This window comes from Cupressus sempervirens, chromosome 4, assembly GCF_028749045.1.
Source record: "Cupressus sempervirens isolate cs-2001-9-10 chromosome 4, ASM2874904v1, whole genome shotgun sequence".
NCBI classification, from domain to species: Eukaryota; Viridiplantae; Streptophyta; class Pinopsida; order Cupressales; family Cupressaceae; genus Cupressus; species Cupressus sempervirens.
Genome location: NC_143121.1, coordinates 771,409,874 through 771,437,687, shown reverse-complemented (window position 1 = coordinate 771,437,687; position 27,814 = coordinate 771,409,874). Strand labels below are relative to the sequence as shown.

Here is a 27,814-nt window from a genome sequence, read left to right as displayed (position 1 = left end):
TTACACTCTGTTGCACAAAGTTGTGCAGCTATCAGTTTTCAATGTTCAGGAGTTCAAGCCATTCTTTGGGGCGATGTCAATCCATTACAACTGACATACCTACAAGTTGGTCATACCTTGATTGCAGGTTTGAAATAGTGCTTTTGATATAGTTGGATTAGAGGTGATTTCAAGCTAAAAAAGCCATTTTATCCATATAATGTTGTCTCTTTTTTAGGAGTCCAAATTTAGATCTAGGTGGCTAGCAATATGTTATGAATAATCTTTTATGAGTATGAGGAATGGTGAAGTTGGCCATGACTTCTACTCATGAAGTTCATTCCCGTTGGCATTTTCTTTTTTAATTGTTTTACAACCTTTACTGAATTGAAACTGAGTAGAATTATCCTTAACACAAGACAAATGCTTAATTTTATGCAACAGATTTATCAAATGGATGACAATACCAACATTTGACATTTAGTTAATGGAAGAGAAATTGTCTAACCACAAGATGTTTAACAGATTTCTTGGCTCTTTAATGAAACAAGATATGCTTGATCTAGGAGATTGTGTGTCTGAAATATCCTAGTTATCTTTTGGGTGAACTTCTTAAATACTTAGTGCCTTATATCCTTGAAGAAGGGCTTCAGGGCAAAATGAATCTTAGATATCTTATGATCTTATTGGGGCCTAGCCATTCCTATTCTATCTCAGCTACTCTCTCAGGAGGATCCTCTTTTCAACAAAACATGAAAGACATCTAAAAATATCAGACCTAGGAGTATGACAATAAATTGTGATTCTTTTGATTTCTTGAAATACAACAATTCTCCAATTAAGGAAAAGTATCATCTGCAAACTGAGCTTCAATCAAACTATGATAATTGAGGAGTACAGTGCCATTAACAGTATGATCAAAGACAGATCTTTTCAATAAAAAAAGGATTACTTTAACAAAATTGACAAATACAGGAGCAAATGGGCAGCCTTGCATGATAGATCTTTGTTTTGGGGAGGTCTTAGTAAGTCTTGCATTAATTTCTAAATAAAGTGGAGACCATCATAATTACATTGTGCCACAAGCCAATAACCCTTGGGACTACCTTAATGAAACCTTTTTTCCCTTCTATCACAAGCTTTTTCAAAGTCAATCAAAGGTACGCAAAGTTATTATGCTGTTCACTTAAGTCTTACCCTAATGCATACCCTTCTAGCCAGCAATCAGTTGTCAAGGATGCATCTTCACAAACCTTATATGAGTAGATGAGACAGTCTTAGGAAGGCTTATTCAGTCTGCAAGATTGTTAGTTTTTAGCAAAGGTACTATAGGGCTCATTCAGCATAGTAGTCACCTGACTTCTATCTCTTTTAATGGGGATCAACTCAATAATCTCTTTATTAATATTTGGGACCAACCTACTGGCAAGGGAGGCCTCAAAACACATCCCAAGATCTCTATGTATATCCTATCTTTATTTCCCGTGTAATATTTGGGGGATAACCCATGATAACCCCCCACCCCCAAGGAGACTTTCATCCCTGAGACTGTCAATTAAATAGTTATTCTTATCCAAGTTTACATTCCTGTTTGATGAGGAGTCTTCTTGCACCGATATCTGTTTCTTGAAAACAATGAGAACATAAACTCTCTTTCTCCTCTCTATGTTCTCACTAGAGCCATCAGATGGAACCGTGTCACTTGTAAAAGGAAAATTAGCATCCTTATTTATTTATAACCAGAAAAGACAATACTTCAAATGTCAATTGCTTGGATTTCTCCCTTGTATATTTTTCCTTTGAAATTTTAAAGAATTATCTTCTTGTCTCATCCTCCTTCCTAGTGCAAGTAAGCCTAGATCCATTGCTAGCTTCTTTGGCAACATAATTATGCTAGATTTTAACAATATGTTTAAATCTAACAACTTGTACTTGCAACATACATCCTTTTGGGAACTTTAGAAGACATTCTTCATTCCTAATGAATTTCATCTCGACTTGTTTAGCCATTTTGTTTCTACCTCTTGCTTTGGTCCTTCCATAAGTTCTCATGAATTGAGAAGCTTTGATACAACATTGGCGAGACCATTATACTAGATTTCAACTCAATAGTGTCTTTTGTAAGCTTCCAAACAGCTTTCTCCTTAATCATAGAAACCCAACCTTGAGAAATTAACTAAAGGCCGAGGAAGACAAGAGACTTACCTTGAAAGATTCAAAGATTGAGGAGGATAAGAGGCCAACGTAGAAGTTACCCTAGGAGGTTGGTGATTATGCATGATTATGCAATGTCCCAAATTATCAGTATTGAAATTTGCCTTAGATTACAATTTTCCTTTCAAAGCACGCAAGGTTTAGAGATACCCTTCAATCTAATTGAAGACCTGCATCACAGTTAGGGGTTATTAATAATTATAATACATAGTTAGACTTCTTAATTAGAAATGAACATATATGAAGAATGTAAATCAATTCACTAGATTACTATGTCACCCAACCCCATAGAAGTGTCGGGGTAGGGCAATTTGATGTGGTAACCAAAAAGCCTTCTACCCTAGGCTCAAGAGCGGATATACCATCCCCTTTGGCCTCATGTGATTTGTGTCATAGATATGAGGTGGGATACCCATTATGTGGTCCTATACCGCTCTCCTTCATCTTGCCACTCCTAGCTTGGTGTCAAATGGTTGAACACCAATTCTCCATGGTAAGGACTATGGGTGTAATTCACAATAGGGTGCCCTAAAAGTCTATCCTTCCTAAGCCCAAAGGCAGTCCACTTTGGCCCCCTTTGGTCCCATGGAAACTCCTTCGTCACGCCCATGAGATGAGGTGTTTAGAAGGTGACCTCATCGCAATTCTCTAAATGGTGACTCCCTCACTTCCCCTACCATGGTCTATTGTACCAATCAGAAGGCATACATGATATTTCACACATAACTCTATATGACAACATTCAAAGTCAGTAGAGGAAATGCACACTAGGTCACAAAAATGCCAATGTATATTATTCTATATTATCTATCAGTAAGTTGTCCCATACCGTGTGTTGGTGTTTTAAAACATGACGCTTCAAATTATCCCGATGAGAACATATACATCTAGGGGCAGCTACTTCCCATCTGCAACATATCCTTTCAGACATTGGGCCAACTATAAGGCTAGACCCTTCTTCTACTTCAGGCTCTGCAAAACCTAGGCGGGTGTACCTCAGATTCATTTATATGGTACCGGTTGTTCAAAAGCATACACTTGAATCTAACAAAGTAGATAAAACCCTTATTTCTCCTATACACATGCAATAACAAAGATGTGTAGTAGCAAATTGCAAATCCTATGAAATCCACAAGTTGATTGAGGGCATCCTAATTGTGTAGTAGCTTTTAAACGGAAAGGGAAATGGATGACTATAATTTTGATTTCAGCAAATCCACAAATATGCAATAGTAAGAACAAGTTGATCCTATAGCTGATCAATGCCTTATCTATTGGGCAGTTCCACAAATCACACACATACATCTATGATACCGGTAACATATTCCATACATCAAGATATCAGATCTATCCTATCACTTTGTGAATCAGACATTGGTGTTTATAAAAACCTCATTCTCATGAAAAATCCTTTTCAAATAACCAGCAACCCTGTCAAATACATTAAGCATTTACTTGGCTCTTTGTTCCAACAACAAAACATACTAGACATACAACCTTAAGGGGATGCAAACGGGTCTAAGTTCTTTGTCCCTAAACCACACAACATTGCAAATTACAGAGATAGGGGACAAGAATCAGAATGAAACTAAGAAGATTCTTGCTCATTGTATTCATTTATTTGAAACTATACATTCAAGATGCATGTAAATAACTCTTGAAACCACTAAATAGATTAGAACTATCTATACTAGCTTTATTTACTGCTGTTCATACAAGAGAGAAATATGCTGAAAAAGATGGTGGAAATACAGTCCTAGATCCAACTTTGTGGCATCACAGATTAACTGCAGCCAACATGGTATCATAGCAATGAAAAATATCAAAAACTGGAACCCGTACAATGAGAGAGAATGAGAAAAATATAGGAAAGGAAGAAGAAGCCGGATCTGATCTAGAAGTGACAGGTGTCCGCTTGAATCTTCATTCCCTGTTGTTGCAAAGCATCTCTCATCTTTCTACAAGTGAAATCTGACATGAATCTCATCAATATTTGTAACAAATTTGAAATATCTCTTCCTTAATGATGAAAAACCCTATTCTACAAAAACATCAGATATGCATAAAAAATGCTGATTATTCATTCATTAAACTGACTTGAAGGTGAAAACATCCGTCCCAAAATGCATCCCTGATGTCGTTGGCACACATCCAGTTCATCGTCTTGCTAAAAATCAAATCTGAACTGTTATGCCTGAATGAGGCTGAAAAATGGGCATCTGGTACAAAACCTTGAATAGCTCGAACACACTGCTTCCTGTGCGGAAATAAAACTCAAATATGAAAAGTTCACTTTCTTCCGGTTCCGACGGTATATGATAGTGCTATGTCGATGTATCAGAAATGCTCAAATGATCAACTTGAAAAACAGGCTCCTGGTATGGCTTTTTGGTTTGCATTTCATTTTCCAAAAATTTAAAATCTCCTAAGGTCAAAACTATATGTTATAACCTTTGTTTATTAAAAATTTCCCATACATGCCCTTTTTTGAGAAAAATAATAAAATATTTGATTTTGCACTTTTCAATTTTCCTTCTCATTTTCTATTTGGGTCAACTTAGGTTTGACTAGGCTGACACGTGGCGCCACCAGATTGGTCCTCATTTCGACACGTTTGACTGGGCCCGCTACCACGTGACAGCCTCTGATTGGGTCGCCATGTCGCCATACTTATCTGGCGTGCATCTTTCCTTGGTGACATAGCGATAGTCGTCTGATTTGCCAGGGGGCACGATCTAGTGCACTTGATCTGCTCACTGCCACATCACCATCTAGATGCCACGTGTTGCACTGTGATTTGGTCGCCACATTGTTGTTGCAACATAGCGACGTCGTGACATGTGGCACCTCTGTCAACATCATTGCTTTGTCATTTGCCTAGTAATCCGCACCACATCAGCCACATGGCGGCTTGTAACTTTGTCGCCATGAAATCTTGGGTTTGCCATGTTGCTAGTGACATAGCAATGTCGTGACATTGTTGCTCCTCGCCACGTGGCAACCTCAAAATCCATTCCATGTTCGGAGTGCCCTGCCATGTGTCATTCAGGGGTTGGCTGCCATGCCACATCATCATCCGGTCATTGGGCCACATCAACATATTCGTTGCTCAAAATTAACTTTAGGTTCCCCTCAATCGGCCTGGGCCCCACCTGCGAGCATTGGCTTACCAAAAACCTTGATGTCTTTAAGACATTATAACATATTGTGTAAAGGTATATAAACAGCTGTGAGGCCCTCTACACGACAGATGTGGGATAAACATATTGCAAATAAAACTTCCCGAACCTTCTGCAATCCGTGGTTTCTCTCAAAGATTTCCATCCAAAACGCTTGGTGATGCCTCCCTTACCATGCCCTCTATTGTGTTCTCGGTGTGATCTTTCCATCTCGCCTCTCCTTTTGTCGTCCCTCTTCTTCATCATACATTTTCGTGAGACATAGCAAGTGTTTTGGATCACCCCAAGACATGAGCCTCCCTTTTTTAAAACACAGTGAAGATGACCAAACCTACTAAGACCTCCGCTATCACTTGCTCGACGTTTTAGAAAACTAGGTACAATGCCCACGTCCAAAGCATAGAATAGTTTCTATCTTACATAACTTTAAGTCGTGATGTTGTCAACGGCTAAGACAAAATTGTAATGTGACTCCTTTGTTCTGCCGTGGCTTCTTCATACGTCGGTTTTAAGCTGCAATTACCAACAAGCATCAGCATTGGAGATTGGAGGAAGCACTGAAAGACTGTCACCATTTGACATCCACCTCAAAATCTCACACTAAATGCAAATTTGTCCTATATGTACTATGTTCGTGACACGAGATCCCTATAACTTACAACAAATGCATTTAAAAAACTTTTCGTGCTGTGCCTTCAGTATCATTTCCTTTACCTCCTCCCTTTTTCTTTAAAGGTTTTGCTCCCTCCACTCGTGAATCTTCAAAAAAAAAAAAAACGTAGTCTCCTGCATCAAGTAGTTATGGGACTAATGGTTGCAGAGCATGGAGATAGCAGGAAGCGGTGTTTCTATAAAAAAGGGTAGGATTGTTAGAGGAGTCCTTGGACCCTTCACTTGTTTGTGCAGCTACGTTTTGTAGCAAGTGTTTCTTATAACTGATCACCCTTATATAAGACATTTACTGTGCATACCTTCTCTTCCATGGCAAATCACAGACCTAAATGAGAGTAAGAGCTCCATCCATATTGCCAATTGGTAACGACATGGCCTTAGCTTCAAATAGATAGAGGAGGAGCCTCCTGGTCTTCACCAAAATGAGCCATGGCTTGCGAGGTCGGTATCAATGCCAAGGGGACAATCTGCCATTTAAGCTGACCCCTTCAATGATATAGAGGGATTGATGTACATAGTTATAGCTTTGACTCCTATCTATCCAAACTATGGGGTGGGGCATTGGAATGGCAAAAAGTTGCATTAGATAAGTCAAAAAATGAAAAAGACATTCAAGCTTGGATCGATTATGATGATGCCTACAAGCAATTGAATGTTACAGTAGTGGTAGGTGTGAAATGGGGAGGAATGTATTCAAAAGGTAATCTCACCTTTTATATGATATAGATTTGATTTTAAAATCACCTTCTTTAGGCACATGACAAATCTCTATTGCTGGCGAGGTGTCGTATCCATCCACATTTGGACAATGCTTCACCGCCTTCACCATATTTCTTCATCTTTGTTTGCTTGTCATTGTTTAAATGAACGACATTCTAAGCTAATTAGTGCCAAACCTTGATTAAAACCAAGACATAATTGAGACACAAAAAAACTCCCTTAGGCTTCAACACATTTACTTAGAGTTCCTCTCATATTATTCGTGACACATATTTTAATCTTTGATTTGATCAAAAAGTTGAAGACACGGAACATTCTCGACATGTGTGAGATTTGTACATCCATGGTCTTGAAGTGACATGTACAATGTCAAGTGATCACAATGATTATAGTTATTACAACATCACTGAACACCCCAATCTCCACAATTTCTCATCAGTCTGAAACACTTGACCCCTTGAACTGATCCAACGAACTCTTGATACTGACTGCAATCAATTTGCATCATTGATTCAACCTTTAAAACTCGTTTTTAACCTCTCCTGCAAATTGCCAATTTCGTGCCTTGGGGTCCTTTGACTAGCCTTATAAACTGACTAAAACAAATAATTGGGCCCTCAAAGATGACATACTGCTTCTTTGTTCCATAGTCTTGCACGTTACCAAATCTTGTGTCATGACGATTACTTAGTCAAAAGATATTGACTATCACAGTTGCCTTCTCAGAATTGCCTACAAGCAAACATGTTAGAAAACAATAAATTGCATTCGGTTTTGGCTTTGAAAACAGGTCAAATTGACACTTGGAGGCAAGCAAATTGGGGCATTAGTTCACTATCATGAGGAGAGTATAAATATGGGATTTGGGCCCATGACAAATAACTAGGCGCATTTGGTGAACGGTCAAAGAGGTTTGCTTGGATTTGTAGGACTGGGAACACTGGCAGAAAAGTGATTTTTACAAATGGAAAGAACCTAGGAAAGTGTGCAGATGGATTTGTCAAGACGTACAAATTGGCGAATATTCAGAGTAGAACACAGTGGTACAATCCATTTGATCTCACCTATCATAGATTCAGAGTTATGACATCTTGAACAGGGGCATCGATCAATCTGCACTTTAAAAACTTTACAAATTGCATTTTGAATCACGTTCAAAAACTAATCAAACGGATTCATCATAAGCTCACATTTGAGACGTAACAATTCTCTCACCTCTAAAATGTAATGCAAAAGGAACTTTTTCATTTCGGTCAACTGGGTCAAAGTTATAACTGGTCAAGTAGGGCCTCCCAGAATTCTGAACAATTTATATCAGCATGACAATAATGAACAACTGACTTTGAGGGATTCAAAACCTAGTCAAACACGTCGAAACGATTTGAAATCTGAAACATAGGTTCTTTGATATGCATATTAAACATTCCCAAAGTGGCGAGTCATGAAACTTTACTGGGCGCACGATATTCAATTGCAAAATAGGCTACTTGTTGCTGTTTGACACTTGGGCGAAAATGCAGATTCGGACATTGCTCAAAACAAAACTTCACAGAATGACAATTTATATTCACGGGACGAGTAGAGATATTGAATGCAAGGTGTTAGAAACATTAAACACCTCTTAGGCCTCAAACGGACAGCCGGGTAATCACGCATTAAAATGTGCTTGTAGGGACTCAACAGCTTGGAATGGTACTCAAAATAGGAATGCATTTTTTAGTCCCATCACTATGGTTATGCTTTTGAAACTGTTAAAAAAGATATGCACATATATAATCAGTGATGCAAAGACTATCTAAATACATTTCTCTGTAAGCATTTTACTATAAACAATCATGCAACATCATAATTCTGGCCACATATTTAGTTCATTATAAAAACAGTCATTAGCAGCATTCATATGTAAGATATTGCCACACGATGCTTGTCATCCATATTGCAGGCCTAAACTGAAATCTGTTCTTAATCCTTTTTATTTTTCCTTTGCTTCTGATGATGTCTAGATCCATTGATGCTTGAATAAGTTTGAACTTTCTTTTGTATCTTCCAATTTAAAGAGGCAGCAGCCTTTGAAGTCAATAAATGACCTCTTTCCTTCAAACATTTCCTTTCATAACAATTGGTTTAATGTTTCAAAGGATACTGTTTAGTCTATTGTTAATTGCTTATAAAAATATCGATTCCTTGCACCTCTTAGCCGTGTAATTAATAAATGGACTATAATCACTTATGGTAATCGCACCTCTGTATTACCAATACCAATACCAATTAGTGTCTAATTGTTTGTTTATCTTTAACCAATGTTGCCAATTGACTTAATGACATTGATTGATTTGCTAGCTCCATTGCTAAACCTTGGTTCTTTTTACTGACCCCATAGCCACTTATTGCATGAGCATCTTTTGTATCTGCAGTCAATTTCTAATAGCTTTGTTGATGTACACTTTCATTATTGTGGATGGTCACTGTCATCATTTCAGACTTGGTGTCAATTATATCAATTTCATATCTGTTGACCGTTATGGTTTGTGGGATAATCATATTGGTTTGTATGATGGATATTTATTATTATTAATTATTCACTGCTTGGCTATTGATCTCCATATGAACTATTGTTGCACACTTAGGAATATACTGTAATCATTATCTCTTACTCATTCATCGATTGTTTCTCAGTATTGTTCCATATCCATTGATCATGTCTTCAGTTCAGCCTCTTACATTAATCTTCTACATTTGATTTAGTAGAGTATTTGAAGTTATACTGATGGCTCAATGGTATCCTTCTCATAATATTATTGATGTGTACGTTTACCATATCTTTGTTCACTGGATTGTTATTTCTTGAAGACCATGGAAACGGCGTTTGTGTAGTATATTGGGATCCAGCAACTACAATATGCTCAATAAAGTTTGCAGATAGATGTCCTATGTCCTCAGTTTGATCAGTGGTGATTATCTGTCCTGAACATACAGATGGTGGAAAATAAATACTTCTTTAACCATATGCGAATGTTCATATAACTTTCTTTACTTGTGATCAATTTTAGTTATGTTTGGTCTTTGTATATGTTTGATGATTTTTGGCGGCTCATAAGAATATGTTTCAATCTTTAATTAAAAACTTATTAAATCTTTTATCGACTCTTTGTGCCTTTAGGTCCTGAATATGACTAATTCATTTATTTCCTCTATTCATAAACATAATATTAAATCATTGATTGATTAAATTATTCTTAGACAATAGCTGGCTTGGAACAAGTTGTTACCTATGCTCCCTTTGTTAATCAAGAGGTGTCATTCCATTTAACTATTTAGCGGCCTGATTTTTGGTAGGGACATGACATACATATAGAATAAGCTACATACTCATTACATTTCTTTGATCCACTAGAGGAAGTGAGCATATGGTTCTCAATCACAAAGGACCTATCTAGTTTGGAATAAAGCTTGCCGTTACCCTTCCTATCATTACATATTGCTTTGTTACCCTGCCTTTCTAAAGAATATTAGTGGTTTTTAGTATCCTTTTCATCTTGCAACAATGGAACTCTGCATTCTCCTTAATGTCAAAAGAACTCCCCATTGTGTTCTCTTGATTGTCAACCATGACAGATCTCACTTCATTCAGCCAAGACACCTATCTTATTAGAGGCTATTTAATTCCATAAACTTGTTAGATTTTGCAAGAAGCAAGTACCGACCCAAGATCTGATCTTGGTTGTAGAGCACACACTATTCAATGCGACAGATGATCAACGATAAAAAATGGAATGAAGAGAAAATTTTGAAATAAGAGAAAATAGAGATGATGCAAGAGAAATATTTTCATTGAGCTATAATGAAACTAGTGAAGGTGAGATGAGAGTGTTGTATGCATTGAAAAATAAGGGCATATGCATACAAGAGGCAGATAAAGTTAAATCTATCAATGTCCAATAAAGGACCATAAAGGACTGCCAAGTACATACAAAAGGGGACACCAAATGGTGCTCAAAGAATAAAGCAACAACTGAAATTAAAATGGTCCGATCTTGGTTGTAGACCATGCACTATTCAATGTGAGAGATGATCAACAATAAAAAAAATGGAATGAAGAGTAAATTTCGAAATGAGAGAAAATAGAGAGGATGCAAGAGAAATATGAAAATATTTCAATATTTTCATCGAGCTCTAATGAAACTAGTGAAGGTGAGATGAGAGTGTTGTATGCATTGAAAAATAAGGGCATATGCATACAAGAGACAAATAAAGTTAAATCTATTAATGTCCAACAAAGGACCATAAAGGATCAAAGGGATTGCCAAGTACATAAAAATGGGGACACCAAACAGTGCCCAAAGAAGAAAGCAACAACTGAAATTAAAATGATAAGAAGTCTCCAATGGAAAAGAAAATTCTCTCTAACCCATTTAAGGATTCCAAACCACTATGAAAAACTTACGAATTGAAGGATAGGACTAATCAGAATTATGGGCCGCCTCAGAGTGACCCTGGATGAGGATAGTTCCTGCCGACAAGGGTTTGTCTTGGGCTTCATAGATCTGGAATAAGTGGTGGGCCCAAGCTGATCCTTGGTACCGCACACTGAATGGATCCCTATGAAGAAAAAGGTAATGAGCTGACAAGGTGGAGGCCTCACAAGATGTTGGTGCTGAAGTGTGTGGCCTCAAAGCCTAAGGGCTTCTTGAAGTAAAGGCCAAGGCGTCTCTGGTTCGTATATTTGAAGGTGGAGAACAACCACATCTCCCTAAAGAGACGATATAACATCCCCTTGATTTCATAGTATAGAGGACAACACAAGATAAGTGATTCGTAGACTCCACCTCTCCACTACTACAAAGCTGAAAAATCTTGTGTACTTTGGCAATATGATGTTTAGTCTCACAATGGAGCTGATGTGAACCCACTTTGAAGGAGCCAAGGAGGATCTTGAGGGATTGTGGCTAGTGGTGGGATAAGTAGGAAGGGTGAATAATGAGTTTGTCCTCTAGATCTAGAAAGTCCTTTGCATAAAAGACCATCTTACGACAATGGCCCCTGTGGGGGTTAACCTAAATAGTATGAATGAATTGTTTGTAAATGTCATCTCTAATGCGTCTACTGAGCTCCTGAAGGGGGGGGGGGGGGCATCAAGAGGGTACTATAAGGGAGGGTTGCAATCCATAGAAATCTCGATATACCCAAGAAGGCTCAAAGTCTCAACAAACCATCTACGAGCCCGACCAGAGGAGATAATAAAAGCATTGATAGACTCTAAGGAATAGTAGGTAAGGAAGAGGTATTTGTGATGCTCCTCCCTTGAATCAACAAAGCCTCGAGCCTCGAGTGCGATGAAGGTACCAAACTAGATCAAATATGGCCTCAAGCCTGAAGGGATGCACCTCCACAAGAATAATGTTGTATGAATTAGATTGCTTGCAAAGGATAATGTGCTAGAGGAGGAGAATTTGAACCTGCTTGATAGAAGCCCAATCAAAATCCCACAAAAGACCCCACACCAATAAACCATAGAGAACAAAAGGTTTGATAAGTGTATCCATAAGAGTCACCTTTGACAAAGTGTCTTGGAACTGGTGTCGAAAACACTGTTGCTTGAAGAGGGTCAACGAACCATACCCCTTATTTATTTGTGGCTAAGGGCAGGTTTCATGGTCAAACATGGCTTGAAGAACTTGACCCTCATATATATGTATGAGGACGAGATCTCCACCTCCAAACCCATGAAGAAGAAATGGAGGTGAGAGGTCTTGCAAGCATGGAAGACCATCCCCCATGGTGTTCCTCAAATTAACTGTCAAATGCCACAACTTGCAAAAGGACGCAAGACTGTCCAACTCTCTATAAACCCTTTGTAGAGGAGGCTAAAAGAACAATATCATTTGCAAATAGCAGAATAGAGATTAGAGCATGGTGAAGAAGCCAACCATCCCCAAGAAGCTTGAAGATACCTCTCTAGCTTGTCAATCTAGATACCAAAAAGAGTAGGCGATAAGTTGAAACCTTGCTTAACCCTAACGGTGCTCCTGATGGAGTCTAAAAATCCATAAGAGGTCTTGAGATGGCCCAAAACCATTTCGTAATGTCTCATGATAGCCACCAAAAGAGTCTCTAAAATACTAATATTTCGAAGCCTTTAAAAAAGGGTCATCTTGGGGACAAAATTAAAGGCTCTGCAAAAGTCCACAAAGCAATAGTACACCTTCGAGGAGCGATGATGCACCTTCTCAATAATGCCCCAAACAATTAGGATGTGATCCATTGTCTGATAATCGGATCCAAAACTTGCTTGCACCATGGCACGGATGTGATGGTGATCCAACTCTTTCAATAGAATAATATATGAGAAGTGCATTAACTCCTACTGTAATAACTCCAACCAGTTATAACTTTATCATACACCAAATTCTTTTATAATTCAGTTGTTTGACATTTCGTCAAACACATTGCAAGCAAGCTTTGATACCACTATAATGAGCCATGTTGGCACTCAAACAATCTATGGAAAAGAAATGATTTTTTGTTTTTTGTTTTTGAGGTTTTGCAATTTATGATATAACAATATAGCAGAAAAATAGAAGATATTACAATAATTATTTCAGCTCAAATATTTGGATATTACATAGGGAATATATAGCTGAAAATTCCAGATTTTAATATCAACTTAGATACTGAGTATTTTCACAAAATACCAACAACCCAATTGATAAAATATCCTTTATTATCTAAATAAATAGTACCCAAAAAAAATTAGAAGTTACAATCAATGAACTTACAGGTAAGACATGCCTTTAAACCCTTTGAAATGAAGTGTAGCAGCAGCAAAAGAATTCTCCAACAAACAAATGCAATTGCAGATATGTAAAACGCTGCTCCCAAAGTGCAGATAGAAAATAACACCTAACAACAAATATTAGTGGGTAATCATCTCCAAATTAACCAGCACCCAACCACTTCTCAACAATAGTAATAATATATAAGAAGACACCAAATTCCAAATTCCCAACACCACAGTATCTCCCAACCACAGTGTATACAACAATGGAGATAAAAACCAATTCTTAGAAAACTAATTCACAATACCTCAGTTGTGAATTACAATGAACTTCTCAAGAACGAATCCTTATACCTTAGCAAGGGCACAGAAAAATCAGACTTCAGGAACGTCACAAAGACGGCAAAGCAAAATAAGATAATCAAATAATCATCAGATGCTTCACTCATCAAATGGGCTCATATTTATAATCTCCAAATGGCGCAAAGTTTCCCGAATGAACTTCACTTAAGAAGCTTCCCACACACAATATTAAAATATAATAAAGTGCCATTAATATAATTAATTAATTGCTTTTGGCTCCAAAAATGACCTTTTCCACCATAACTTAATATTTTGATATGCAAGGCCATTGTTTCTTGTTCTCATGATTTAAAACTTTTCGTCCTAGTTCCAATGAGCTATGATACTGAGGTGACCAACCAACAACACCAACAAAAATAGCAACCTCAGTGTATTTAGATGAATAATAATAATAATTCACCCATCTTGCGAAAACAACTGAAAGAAGCATCAAAATCGAAATTTGACAACACCAAAGTGATCCTGATGATGAAAGACGTTGAATGAACTTGATAGGGTGACTTACAATAAATAGATGCTTTCTCCAAGATTCTTGGAGCCCAAACTGGAAGCCCAAAATAATAACTGAGAGCATCACACAACTCCTCTAACTCAATTGAGCTCAATGGAACCAATAGTTTGACTTACTATAAATAGTAAGTCCCTCAAATGGAGCCAAATTACACCATAGGCATTGAAAAGCCTATAACCCCACATCTGAGACCCTCAAATCTCATTGTCAGCTCACGAGGGTCGCTATGGTGAACTAACCAAGCCAACTGTAGGAACCTGCTAAAAATGGGGACATTACACCTACTTCCCATAAAAGGTGGAAAGTTTTACCTGCTTGCTAAATGGAAAAACATGTGGGATAACCTCCTTAGATGAAGATAAAAAAAGTTATGAAAATTGTTACATAAACTCAAAACAGGGAGATGTTTATGAGAGGTGGCACAACAAGCCAAAAGAGGGTGTGTAACTCATCTACCCATGTGTGGAAGAGAGTGACACATGTATCTGATGTATTTCACCCCTGTTGTCGATAGAAACTGTAGTCGATAGGATGTTGTTGTCGGTAAAGATTTTGTAGCCGACGGGTCCCTCCGGGAAAGTTCTTGTTATGTAGCCAATGAGTCCCTTCGGTAACTGTTATGTAGTCGACGGACCCCTTTGGGAAGGTTCTTCGAAAAGTATTTATACACCCTCTTGGGTCATTGTAAATCATCTTATCATAAGCATTATGTAATCTTTTGGCATGTGTGAATAAAAGGAGTTTTGCTGTAGCTGTTCTTGTTCATTGTCTGTGTGCATTAATCAATTAATCTATGTGGTAAACATTTGGCGCCGTTGCCCCATGAACTTAGAAGGTGGGAGGAATGAAGATTAATGCCAAATCAGCTTAACAAGGATCAAAATAAGGTAAAAGGAAAGATGGAATACATACTGCACAAGAAAATTTAATTTTGGCACAGCAAGCCGAACGTAAGAGGTTCCAGAAGATTGTCGACAGACACAAAAGCGTGGAAGAATTGTTGGAGGAGACTCGACAGCGGGTGGAGTTGGTGGAAAAAGCCAGGGAGGAGTTTCTGAATTTGTATTCGTAGAGGGAAGAGAATCCAGACGGAAGGGAATCGACTCGCACGGCTTGGAGTGCCGAGGGAGCACGACCGTGGAGTGAACTCTTTGTTCGAGATACACTTCCGGAAGGACAACTTCAGAAGATCCTTCTTCACAAAAGTTCACAGCTGTTGAGACCGCCGGAGTGGGCACAGCTGTTGAGACCGCCGGAGTGGGAGAATAGACTGCTGGTGTGGGAGAGCAGACCGCCACTATGGGAGTGTAGATCGTCGGTGTGGGAGTGAACAGAACTAGTGTTGCAGGACCGAACAATGCCCGTGCACAAAATCTAGTAGTGATTGCGGGACCAAAAGAAAAGTTGCTGAAGTTTGATGGCGATGGTACGGCCGACCCCATCCGACATTGTAAAACATGTGAAACGATCTAGAGGGCAAATGCCATAACTGATACAAACGAATGGGTTCAGCAGTTTTCGGCAACCTTACAGGGTGTCGCAATTGATTGGTTCGCTGATGCAGATCCTCAGAAATTAACCACTTGGGACGACCTCAAGGAGGAGTTTACGGCAGAATTTCAACTACTCCGCGACGACAACGAAATTGTAGTAGAAATATACAATACAAGACAAGGGAAAAATGAAACAGTTTGAGTCTATGCTAGGAAGTTGAAGGACTTGATCAACAAAATGGAGAATAAGCCAGCTGATGGATTACAGAAAAGGTGGTTCATTAAAGGCCTACACTCGAAATTGGGAAAGAAAATGAAGATCGTGCCCTCGTCGTCATACACTGAAGCATACAACCGGGCACTGAACCTGGAAAGTGAGCAAAAGATGAAAAAGAAGAAGAAGAGTAGCTCCTCTGAGTTAGACGATGATGCATCCTCAAAAGAAGAAAGTAGCGATGAAGAAAACAATAGCAAAAAGGTCCGAGCCCTCTAGAAGTATATGATCCAAATGATGAAGGAATTCAAGAACATGCAGAAAGAAACAAAGGGAAGCGAATTATGGTGCACGAAATGTAAGGCAGAAGGTCACACAAAGGGTTCCTGTCCAAAAAACCAGTTTTGTGACATTTGTCAGATCATGGGACATTCCACAAAAGAATGCCCCTTCAACATGAAAACCAGAGGACTTCAACAGGTGTTCCTGGCATAGGAGGCTTCCGTGTCTGGAGGGAGCGGGAACACAAGCACGGATTGTGCCAACAACAATAATAACAATAGCACCTGAAGTCGAATCCAGTATGATGTAAATGGACGATTGATCGTTCAATGCCAAGCATATAATTTGTGGGGTCATTTTGGCGGGATTGTACAACGACAAACACACTGAAATTATTATGCAGATGGTGCGGACCGACAACCATGAAGATGCCAAGTGCCCAAAATCCAGAGTAAATTTGATCACTGTCGGAATAGACGAAGAGGAGGTTCTGGCAATTATACGGAGGCAAGCAAAGGTGTACTCGGACCCGACGGAAGAAAAGAGGAAATTGGGGGAAGCGTGGGCGGAAATTGAAAAGGCATCATAGGCGGAGACATCTCAGTTGAAGGACACCACCGGCACCTCAACAAGGAATTGCGCCGAGCAAAACATAATAAAGTAGGTGATGCAAATGGAAGTCCCGATCAAGTTAAGTGACCTTCTCACAATGCTCTAGTTATGGACGACCATTCTGAATTCTACACTGCTTTTGAAAGCAACGGAGGAAACTGGAAGGGACAGTAGTGGAACGATGGCAACAGACCCAATGCTTCTGGCACTCACAACAGGAAGGCATCCGGCGGTTGTCGAGATGGGGATTTTGGGAAATGTTTTGACAGACACAATTGTCGACGAAGGGTCCGGTGTAATTGTGTTACCGAAGGATACTTGGAAGAAGTTGGAAAAGCCGACATTGTGGTCACCTACATTCCAGTTGCTCACGGCAAACCAGCATGGGATCAAACCGTTGGGAACCTTGAGGGTGCAATTGCTAACTATTGGAACACAACCATTTTTATTGGACTTCATTGTCATTCCATTGAAAAGAAAAGGATATGATGCTATTTTGGGATGGAATTGGTTGGTGCAAGCAAAAGTAAAACATGATTGGAAACGAAATACCCTATCAATGGAGCGCGGAGGCAAAAGATTCATAATTGACCTGCACACACAAATGGTAGGTGAGGAGGTAGCATCGTTAGATTCCAAAGGTGAAGACGAAAGTGATGACGAAGGAAAGAGGAGAATGGAACCGGACGAAGGAGTATTGAGACTAGGAGGATCGAATGATGACGACCTAGACTCGGTGAATGGCCTTTTCCACTGGCAGATAGAAGACTACCAACTGTTTTTGAGTTGTAATATGTTAAGGGTCGACGAAGGTGAGAAAACAGAAAAAAATGAATGTTCGAAGGAATACAGAGAAGCAAAAGAAGGAAAGGCGGTTACGGCTGAAGCTGAGGGGAATAACATACAGTCTGAACCTAGAAAAAAGAAAGATCCCATCGTTCGGTACACGATGAACGGACCGCACAGAAAGAAAAGAATGCACTGCACCATAAAATTAGTTGAAGGGTGTCGACAGCAAGGAAATAATCTAGATGAGCGATGACTGTAGGCACAATGGGCCACGGAGGTGACACAGAACAAACGCAAAGCGTGGCGTGATAAGCACCTAGAACTGAACAGGTTTCAGCTGGGGCAGTTAGTGTTGAAGTACGACGGATGACATGAAATCAAACCAGAAAAGTTTAAGGTTAGATGGGTAGGACCATACCAGATCCAGGAGGTTGGCGACAATGGAGCAATACAATTGTGGACCTTGGACGGGCAAGAAGTGCCTCAGGCAGTCAACGGGTCGAAGTTGAAGATGTACATGCCAGGAAGACTCCGTCGTTGTCCCAGAATGGCCAAGTCCAAACGACTCCCTCGTCGTTGTAGAATGGTGAGGTCTGAAAAAAAAGAAGGAAAAAAAAAGAAAAAAGAAAATAGGAAAAAAAAGAAGAAAAAAGTTGAAATGAAAAAAAAGAAGAAGAGAAGAAGCAGGAAGGAGCGGAAGTGTGCCCGTGGGTACACTTGCAGATTGTTGCTTCGTGGACAAATTGTCCCGTGGGCACACCCGTGGACTACTGCTCTACGGACAAGTTGTCCCGGCAACTTCCTGCAGGCCGTCCTGCGGACCCCTCTTTCCGCGGGTGTCTCTAGCCTCGTAGGTATCTTATAACCCGCGGCATGTGATGTTTTCTGCGGCCAATTTCCATTTTTCTGCGTGTATGTTCACTCCCCCGCGGTCATCTTTTCCTCCACGGATATCACTTGTCTTGACGGATATTTGCATCTTCCCATGCGGATGATTTCCAATTGCTGACAGTATGTTCTTCCGTGGATAGCCTTGGTTTCGTGGTCATCTTTTATGTCGGGCTCACTTGGGGTTACATTTGGTTCTCCTTAGCCTCGGCTCCATCCTCTTCTCCGTGGATTGTCTTTGTGCCACGACTTGAGCTTTGTTTTCGCCCATGACTTAGTCCTTTCTTCGTTAACAAATTCATGGTAAAAACTCGTGGGCTACCGGTCATAGTTCCACATGTAACCTTGTTTATGTGACAACATTAGCAGCGAAGAAAGATAAGGACCTGCAGTGTGAAGGAGATGGCACTCGCCCTCAGTGAAGTTTATCAAAGTTATGGTGGAAACCCTTACATCTTCAACTTTGAGAATGATAGCCCTGCTGGTTGCTGTGATATTGCAGGTGGTCTGGGAAATCCATTAGTTCTTCCGTGGAGGTGGTCGTGAGTTTGTAGGCAGAGTATTTTTTTCAACAATTGGAGTTCTCATCGTGCACCAAATTCAACATCAGGCGAACACGGAGGAGTGAATATCATTTTCAGTGTTGTAGAGAACCGTCGGGAAAGGGAAGAGGCAACAGAAAGGAGAAAATTATAGGCATATTCTCCGCAGATAGGAACCCTACATTAGAGAGAGGTAGAATAGATGTAAGAGGCACAACAGCGCATGAGCACCAAAAAAAAGAAAAAGAAAAACGACGACAAATCGAAAATGTTCAGAATGAGTAATGCATAATGCCAAAGGGAAGAGAAATAGATAATCAGGTAGAAAACATAAGCGGTTGTCAAAAAAAGTGTTGGACCAGAAGAAACAATTACAGTTATCAGTCGTGGGAATTGTGACCAGTTGATGAGACCTGGAGTTGTTGCGGGCATGGAGTGTTTGTGTACTAGAGGCACTTTGAGTAGGTGTTGGACGTGAGACTGTCTTGGTGGATGTATAGAGAACTCGAGAGGAGTTGATAATTTAGTTGAAGGCAGTATAGCGACACTTGGCTCAGTGTACCCAGAGATAGCAGCATAGGAGGCTATCAAGGTCAGCTCGACTAAAAGAGATAGTATTGTGTTAGCAGAGGCTACAGATGCATCATGGGTTGGAGACCAGTTTGTTGCAGGCACGGGATGAATGTGGAAGTGATCTATCTTGTGTTGTTAGTCAGTTAATGTATTTTGTGTGTTAATTTGTCTCGAGTATTTTGTAATTGTCATCCAAAGATGACTTTTTCTTTTTGGGGGGGATGATGTCGTCAGTAGAAACTGTAGCCGATAGGGTGTTGTTGTCGGTAAAGATTTTGTAGCCGACAGGTCCCTTCGGGAAGGTTCTTGTTATGTAGCCAACGGGTCCCTTTGGTAATTGTTATGTAGCCGACGGACCCCTTCGGGAAGGTTCTTCGGAAAGTATTTATACACCCTCTTGGGTCATTGTAAATCATCTTATCATAAGCATTATGTAATCTTTTGGCATGTGCAAATAAAAGGAGTTCTGTTGTAGCTGTTCTTGTTCATTGTCTGTGTGCATTAATCAATTAATCTATGCGGTAAACAACCCCATGTTGTCATATAAACCATGTAATCTAAGCAAACTTAAATAATGTGTAAGGAAAAAGAAAAACCCATAGAAAACCTAGACTAGCAAAACTGGTGCTATCATTTAATCATTATGGGCATAAATAGAAAAAAAGACAGTTGAGTTGCATATTGAACGATGTTCAGATAACAGTGCCCAAGAAAATTTATAATGTTTATAGTCCTGTGGAGATTAGTAGATGAGATTTGAAATATAATATGTTTCTAAAGTAATTTGTAAGAGGCTTGGTATGTGATGTGAATATGGCGTTGTGTTAGTTGTGAAGCCAGGTGAGATAAAATTACACATGAAATGATACCTATTAATGATGTTTTTCCTGCTCTTTGTTCCTGTGAATGATTAGATTTGATAAGCATTAGGTTTCCAGTAGAAATTATTCATACAGCCTAATTTGTAGATATAGTGTTATCAATAACTGATGTGCAAGTTAAATATGAAATTGTATCCTATCTGGTTCACGGTAATGGGTTTAGTACATTTATGTATTGGTCTGATTTCCAGTGAATCATGCGTTATAATTGACTGAATGAATAATGTTATTATACTGTTCTGCATATCAAAATATTTGCAATGATATATTTGTTCCTTGGTCTTAACAAATGGTTTTGATGGCAGGTGGCACGGAAGGTTTATTTGCTCAGAAGACACTAGAAATCACAGATGATATTCTTATGACATACCGTAATCAAGGTGTGCCCCTTATTCCTCTCTATTTTGTATTATCAGGTTTTCGGGAACCACTTACGAACCAGGACTAGCCCAGGTTGATATCTGATTCTGGTCCAGGTCTGTCTTTGGTCAAGACAGGGTTCAGCCATGGGCCCCACTAGTCATTATGGGTATTTTAATGATGTACTTGGGTTGCTCCTTGAGTGAATCTGGGGAGGATCCAGTCAAGAAGTGGGAATTTTAAAACATAGCAAATTTAAAAAGAAACAAAAAAATTAAACGAAAACCTCACAAACCTTAAAAGTACATTTTCTGAGGATTTTGGAGCTTGGTCAAAAGTTTTAATTGACACTACATTATTGAATATCAGCTGTTTTCTTATGTTGTATTCAAATTTGTACATTTTGTGCATACATAGTTGTTTATTGCACATCTGTATGAGTCATCTGTGAAAATTAAGATTTAACTAAAAAGTTGGAAAACCAATAAAGTTTAATACTTAGCAAATGTCTAGTCACTGCATATGAGTTGGCAAAGACTTTAAAAAAATTGAGTAAAATAATGAAGCTCGATAAAGTTGACGCCTCTGCATCTAAACAGGCACTAGTTAACTCCAAAAATGTGCCCCTGAAGCCGTGCTGCCCATTAGTCTATGACAGGAAAAATGTATGAAAAATCTAAGGGATGTAGGAACCAGCAGAGTCATAGTCAGGAGTCAACCATGTCTGGTTCATAGACTACAACCATTTTTTGTGTTGTAATAGTTCTAGGATTGCACCTTAAGGGTTCCTTTTTATATTTTTTTGTTTGTATAACTAAACACTAAACATGATATATTCAGAATGCAAGATATAACTGATCTCCGTCCTTATTCATATGGCAGTGTTGACTTTTGACAACAATGGAAATTGATTTCTGTATGAGCTGAAATACAGATTCTATGCAAATTTTCTTCTTCTAAAGCTCTTATTGGATTCCTTTTTTCTTGATACATAACAGCTGCTAGAAAAGGAGTTTTTAACTTACCAGATAAATTTTTAATAACACTGTCGCATCCCTGAAAAAAATCATTTTTAGACCTCATTTGCATGCATTTCTTTTAACTTTTTTGTTAGATTTTTCTGTGGATGAGCTGGGAATATGATTAGATTCTTGTATCCTCTGTTCTCTGACCTATCCACAAGCAAAATTAATTGTTGTCGTAGCTGGTTTTGTCCATTGGTAACAATGTATGCAGAAACAGGAAGCAAAAATGAATGTTTTATCTATTTTTGAGTGACAGGGAAGACGTTAGAAAGAAGATTCATCTTGAAGGTATCATATGTATTGACCAAAGTGTCCAAATGCAACAACATCAATTTGGAATATGTCCAACATATCCCCTCATGATCTATTGCATGGAATAACAGCTTTCTATGAGATCCTTAACTAGGATGGTAGTGGTTTCATGAATAATTGCATGTTTTGCGAATGACGGATATCTCAACTCCCTACTAGTGGTATCAAAGCAGGGTCACAAGTTTGAATCCCCATGGATAACACTCAGTGGGAGATTGTTGGAATGTGTTAAGCATGTCCAGTTGCATATTTTGGGAAAGACGGATATCTTAAATCCCTACAAGTGGTACCCAAGAAGGGTCACAAGTTTGAATCCCATGGATAACTGAGTGGGAGATTGTTGGAATGTGTTCAGTATGTCCCCTTGGGACTGGTGACATGGTTTATCAGCCTCCTGTGAGATCCTTAACTGGGATGGTAGCAGTTTCCTGATAGGTGCATATTTTGGGAAAGACGGACATTTCACTAAATATCATGCAATTGAGGATTGATCAGCAGTGGAGAGTTATTAATTGCACAGTTAGCAGTTTCACAGTGGCAAAGCATTTGAAATCATGTGATAGAGACTTGAGTGCCCAAAAAATTTAACCTTGTAGTTGTGTTAAATAGTTCTAACGTTTGGCAAAATTATTAAAATTGTTTGAGAGCAGGATTTCATAATTGCAAAGTGTTTCCAATCACGTGATTGGCAGATTGATGTTGACAAACATTGTCAAAATCACAGGATATAGACTAAAATGATAGTGAAACCTTGCAAATTGCGCTTTGGTTATTCATCACAGAAGCAGAAACAAAATCATGTGACGCAGGGTTTTGTGCCAGCAAATTGCTTGGTTGGCAATTGTAGGACACCCAAGATAGTGAATGATGTGATTTAGATTCAAATGTTGGCCAAAGACATGAAATTACACTCTAGAGATATTGATTCTACTAGGACATATTGTTCCAAACTTGCAATTCTTTTTCTGATTTTTAGCTTATTGGCATTTCATTAAACATTTTGTGAACAACCAAATATGAAGAATCTGTGAATACTGGCAGTCATAGTTGCAATTAAAATTCTGAATCATATGTTTATCATTAAATCATGCCCATGTTCTAAGGGTTTACAGAGACATTTTGTCAAACAGTTTGCAAGCTTTCTATATAGCTGGAAATGACTACAAGAGTAATAGTACATACAACTTTTGTCCCAAAAAAATCAGAATTACAAAGATGTAGAATGCTTATTCTTCTAACTCCCAAAAATGCCAAGTACACTTGAAGTAGGTGCCAAGATGTAGTAATGTGAACAGCACCACTAATAGCAAATAAGAGCCTGCTAATTGCTGAAATTTTTCTGTGTCTAAAGAATCGTAAGAATCTTCAGATCTAGAATCTGCATTCTAACATGTGCAGATCCAAAACCATTCTCAAACATCTCAAAACTATGTACATGCGGTATAACTTCAACTTTAAAGCATAAGGAAGAAAGTGTTTATATATAAATGTTACACATGCTTAGATGTTTATTTCATGTATAGCCTTGAATGATGTGACCAACAAATAAGCACAGCTCCAATGGGTACATGTACAACCCATGTCCTTCTAAATCAGTTTGTTTCATACAAGAGGTTGTGCCTGTCCCTGCAGGCCCCGCAAGGCCTCATGTCCCGTTTAAGACTATTGTGAGCCCCTTAATATGTTCACACCCTCTTCTTCTAACGATGGTGCCTAGCATGGGGGCACAGTGTGCCCACTGTTAGCATGAACGCTGATGATATTCCTATGGGGGAGTATCCTAGCATTGTTGGAGAAATGATACAGCGATCATATGTTGCATTCATGACAGAGTTTGTCATTGATGTCAACATGCTGGTTATTCTGTGAGATTGGCAAAGCAGCAGACAGAGATTGAGGTCGCGCTGTTTGAGGATTGAAGATGAGCTTATGCACAGTTGAGGACATGTTCTATAGAGTGTCCTGATGCTGTGGTTAAGAGCGCGTGTGGAAATATGAAGATAATGCAGAGTTATTCGAGATTTATTGAAGACTGTGTTTAGACAGAGTTACTGGTTGAGCAGCTGCTGATGTTTTGATTATATCTCCTAAAAAAGATAGAATCCGGTTAAGAGATGTTGTACACAGCTAGAAGACATGGTGAAGATGATGTGGTTAAGTGAGCAAAGTCAGATATTACACGTATGAAGAGTTATGAAGACTATGAGCCGACACTTTGGTTGTAATTGTGAAAATATGTAATATTGTAATGTAATGTGTAAATGTAATATCATAAGATGGCTCTATTTATTATTGTAAATTGAGAAATCCCCAAGGCCGACTGAATAACTTATTCTAGGACTTGGCATAAAGGAAAGACTTTCCTTTTGGTAGAGTGGCTTTTGTGTAATGTGAGTATGCGAACTTGTATGTGAGATCCGGTGAACCTAATATTAAATATCTTTTGATCAGAGATGTATTTGGTGCAGCTAAGGCATGATGAGCTTACAAAGAGACTCACTGGCAAAGAAGTTGCTGTGGACAGTTGTTTACTTGTATTATTTTGAGAAGGATAGTACTAAGGCTAGTTGGATAGTGAGTTCGGTGGTCTTGCCCTGAAGCTGTTTGGATAGTGGGTCCTTCTACCTTCCACAATTCCTAACAAGAATGGCACAACTCCTAAAAGGGTTGGAATCTCTTTACGGGGATTCAAAGTCTCCTTATAGGGACTCATATGTACTGAATGTATTTCATTGACTCCTAACAGTGTCATCCTCTTGCAAAGAACTTATATATTAGTACATCATCCCCCCTCTCAGTTATCTTGGTGGACTTTACTTTTTAACATCCACATCCTTTTCTCAATAAGCAATGTTTGGCCTCCAAGATGTAATCACACGATACTGGTTAGGGAGGAATTTAATACCACCAAAACCAATCTTAAGTTGAATCCTTCATCTAAGGAAAAGGAGATGAGCAACATTCAACCTCATAGAGAAATTAGAGTTTAATAAAATGTTTAGAATCCCCATCTCCAATGTCCCTATCATAAGAATTTTTGGAACTTTCTAGAAATTATAATTTTAAATTGCTTTCTAATAATTATTCCTTAGCTCTATAAAACTGACTTTATTTTATTATTTCTTTTGAGCCGTAAAATCACTTTAAAAAATTACTTTAATAAATTTTAAAAATAATTTGTCCTTAAATTCACCTTTTGACAACTTAAGTATTAATTATTTTCTTGAACATCCATGCAAAGTTGTGGATAATAATAAAATAGACCAAAAGTGAAATTTAATTACATCATATTCTATACCTCATTGGAGATATAACTTAATTAAAATTGATGCTTTCCAATTGATATGATATTCTTTCAAAAAGTTTGGAATGCACCCAAAATGTTGAAACTACCCCCAGAATGAATAAATGGACTCATCTTGATCCAAACGCAATGCCACTATCGAAACTCCTTTTCAAAAAATTTCACATTCTCCAAGAAATTTGGAGCTTTCAAAGATGTTGGAATGACCAAAAAATGGGGAAAGCACACTAGATTAGATTGAAGTCGAAGAGTTGAAAAGAGATTGCATTATCATAGGGGAAATGGTGGCATCAACATGAATTGTGTGATTAGGGTTTTTCAAATTAGTTGTTAATATGGAATAAAACTTACAATGGAATGTGAACCATGACAAATTCAAGTCATCAGGTTGACTTGTAGAGTTTATCAAAAGATGAACTAGGTTGTAGGGTTTATTAGATGGATTCATTTGGAAGATACAAAATGCATAAGAATCATGAATTTTTAATTCATGTAACATTTATTTTTAGCGGTGCACATTCTTAGCATTATTTCTAGGCAAAGAGTTGAGGGCCTATTTTTAGGCAGCTTTATTTTATTAGTTGTTCAAAATAGTTTTGCTTTAATGTTTCTCTCTCCCCTTCATTGTTGAAACTTATCGCATTTTTCCTTTAGAACATAATATTTGGGATAAATAGTTATTATTCTAAATCCTTAAAATAGGTCCTCTAGTAATCTATAAATAATTGCATTGAGCACATAATCTTAGAATGTTAATGGACAATATACTTATGTTGATGAAGCTTTTTATCTTAGTAACACGGGGATGCATTCAATGTGTTCTTGACATTTTTGCTCACCACACTTGAGACCAGGACTCACCTAGGACAAGGGGACATTGTTCCCACATCCACAAGAACGCCACCAATTCACTGTGTCCCTTAACCCAATTGGGGACGATTGACCATCCCCCGTTTTGGGACATCAAAAAGTGCATTTAATTTTAATTTTAAAAGGTTTTATATATTGTTTGTTAACCCTAGGATACATGGGGCCGATTTAGAGGTTGACATCCTAATAAATCTCTACGTTTTCTCATTTCTATTCATTTCATGGTTTTCCAATTTTTGCAATAGCAGCAAGAAGAAGAGTAAAGAGCTCATAGAAGGGTCATTATTTGATTGAAGAGAGTGTGTGAAAGGCAAAGAGTTAGAAGGAGCAAGAAGAGAAGGGAGATTTTTCAGCTTGTTCAAGAGATTTGTGAAGCAAAAGGTAAGGTTTTTCATGGGTTTTTAATTTCATTTTCTGATTTTTCATGTCAAGATCATTGTCTTTTGTTCCTAGTTTGTAGTTTTAAGTTTTTAGTTGAATTTCATTTCTAGATTTTAGATGTTTCTTGATTCATTTCCAAATTTTTGTTGCTTAAATTTTAATTAAAAAAAATTGTGATTTTGAAGAAGGGCATAGGCAGAAAGCATGCATTTATTTAATATTTTTTTCATTTTGTGAAATGTAGTGTGAAAATGAGCTCCCAAGGTCATGAATTAAGTGGGTCAAATCACAGTGATGATGAGATGGATCTAGAGGCCCATTCTCATAGCAGCCAAGAAGATTATAACCCTAAGGCTGAGCATGATGAAGAGAATGAGGAAACAAATTCACAATCGACAGATAATTAGCCACCCGGTCCACCAGCTACAGATTGCCCCTTCCTCCACTCTTTTGGCAAAGTGGGCTAGGGGTAATTATGACCCTAAATCTCCTCTTGCATAGTTTGCAACAAGGATAACAACACAAACAACTACAGGTGGTGGTACAAGGAAGTGGAAATGCAACATTTCTAGGACATAGTGGTTTGGGAGCATCACTAGAGTGAATGCACATTTCCTCTTTTGGACAAGAAAAGGTGGGTGCATGCAAGTTCTTGATGAAAGCGAAAAATTTGCATTACAAAATTGAGTACACCAAGCTTTGGGGTGTTCTAGATGACTTGGGAGTTGAGGTGCCTACCACCTTGACTAGTAGGCAATAGGTTCAGAGTCTTCAACAGGCTTATGAGTGGGGCAATCACGTTTTTCTACTCCTAGACCACATCAAAGAGCTACACATTTGAAGGGGCAACCTCAGATCCTTCTTCTACATCTAGT

At 38.5% G+C, this 27,814-nt stretch overlaps 1 protein-coding gene across 1 annotated transcript in view; it reads left to right on the top strand.

The window, feature by feature from the left end:
* The window catches only part of LOC149563653 (pyrophosphate--fructose 6-phosphate 1-phosphotransferase subunit alpha-like), a 74,649-nt gene that overhangs the window by 19,032 nt on the left and 27,803 nt on the right, over window positions 1–27,814 (top strand). The window contains exon 4 of the mRNA XM_089826814.1: window positions 20,993–21,067. Coding sequence (XP_089682940.1) covers window positions 20,993–21,067 — 75 coding nt within the window. The remainder of the gene's footprint in view (window positions 1–20,992; window positions 21,068–27,814) is intronic.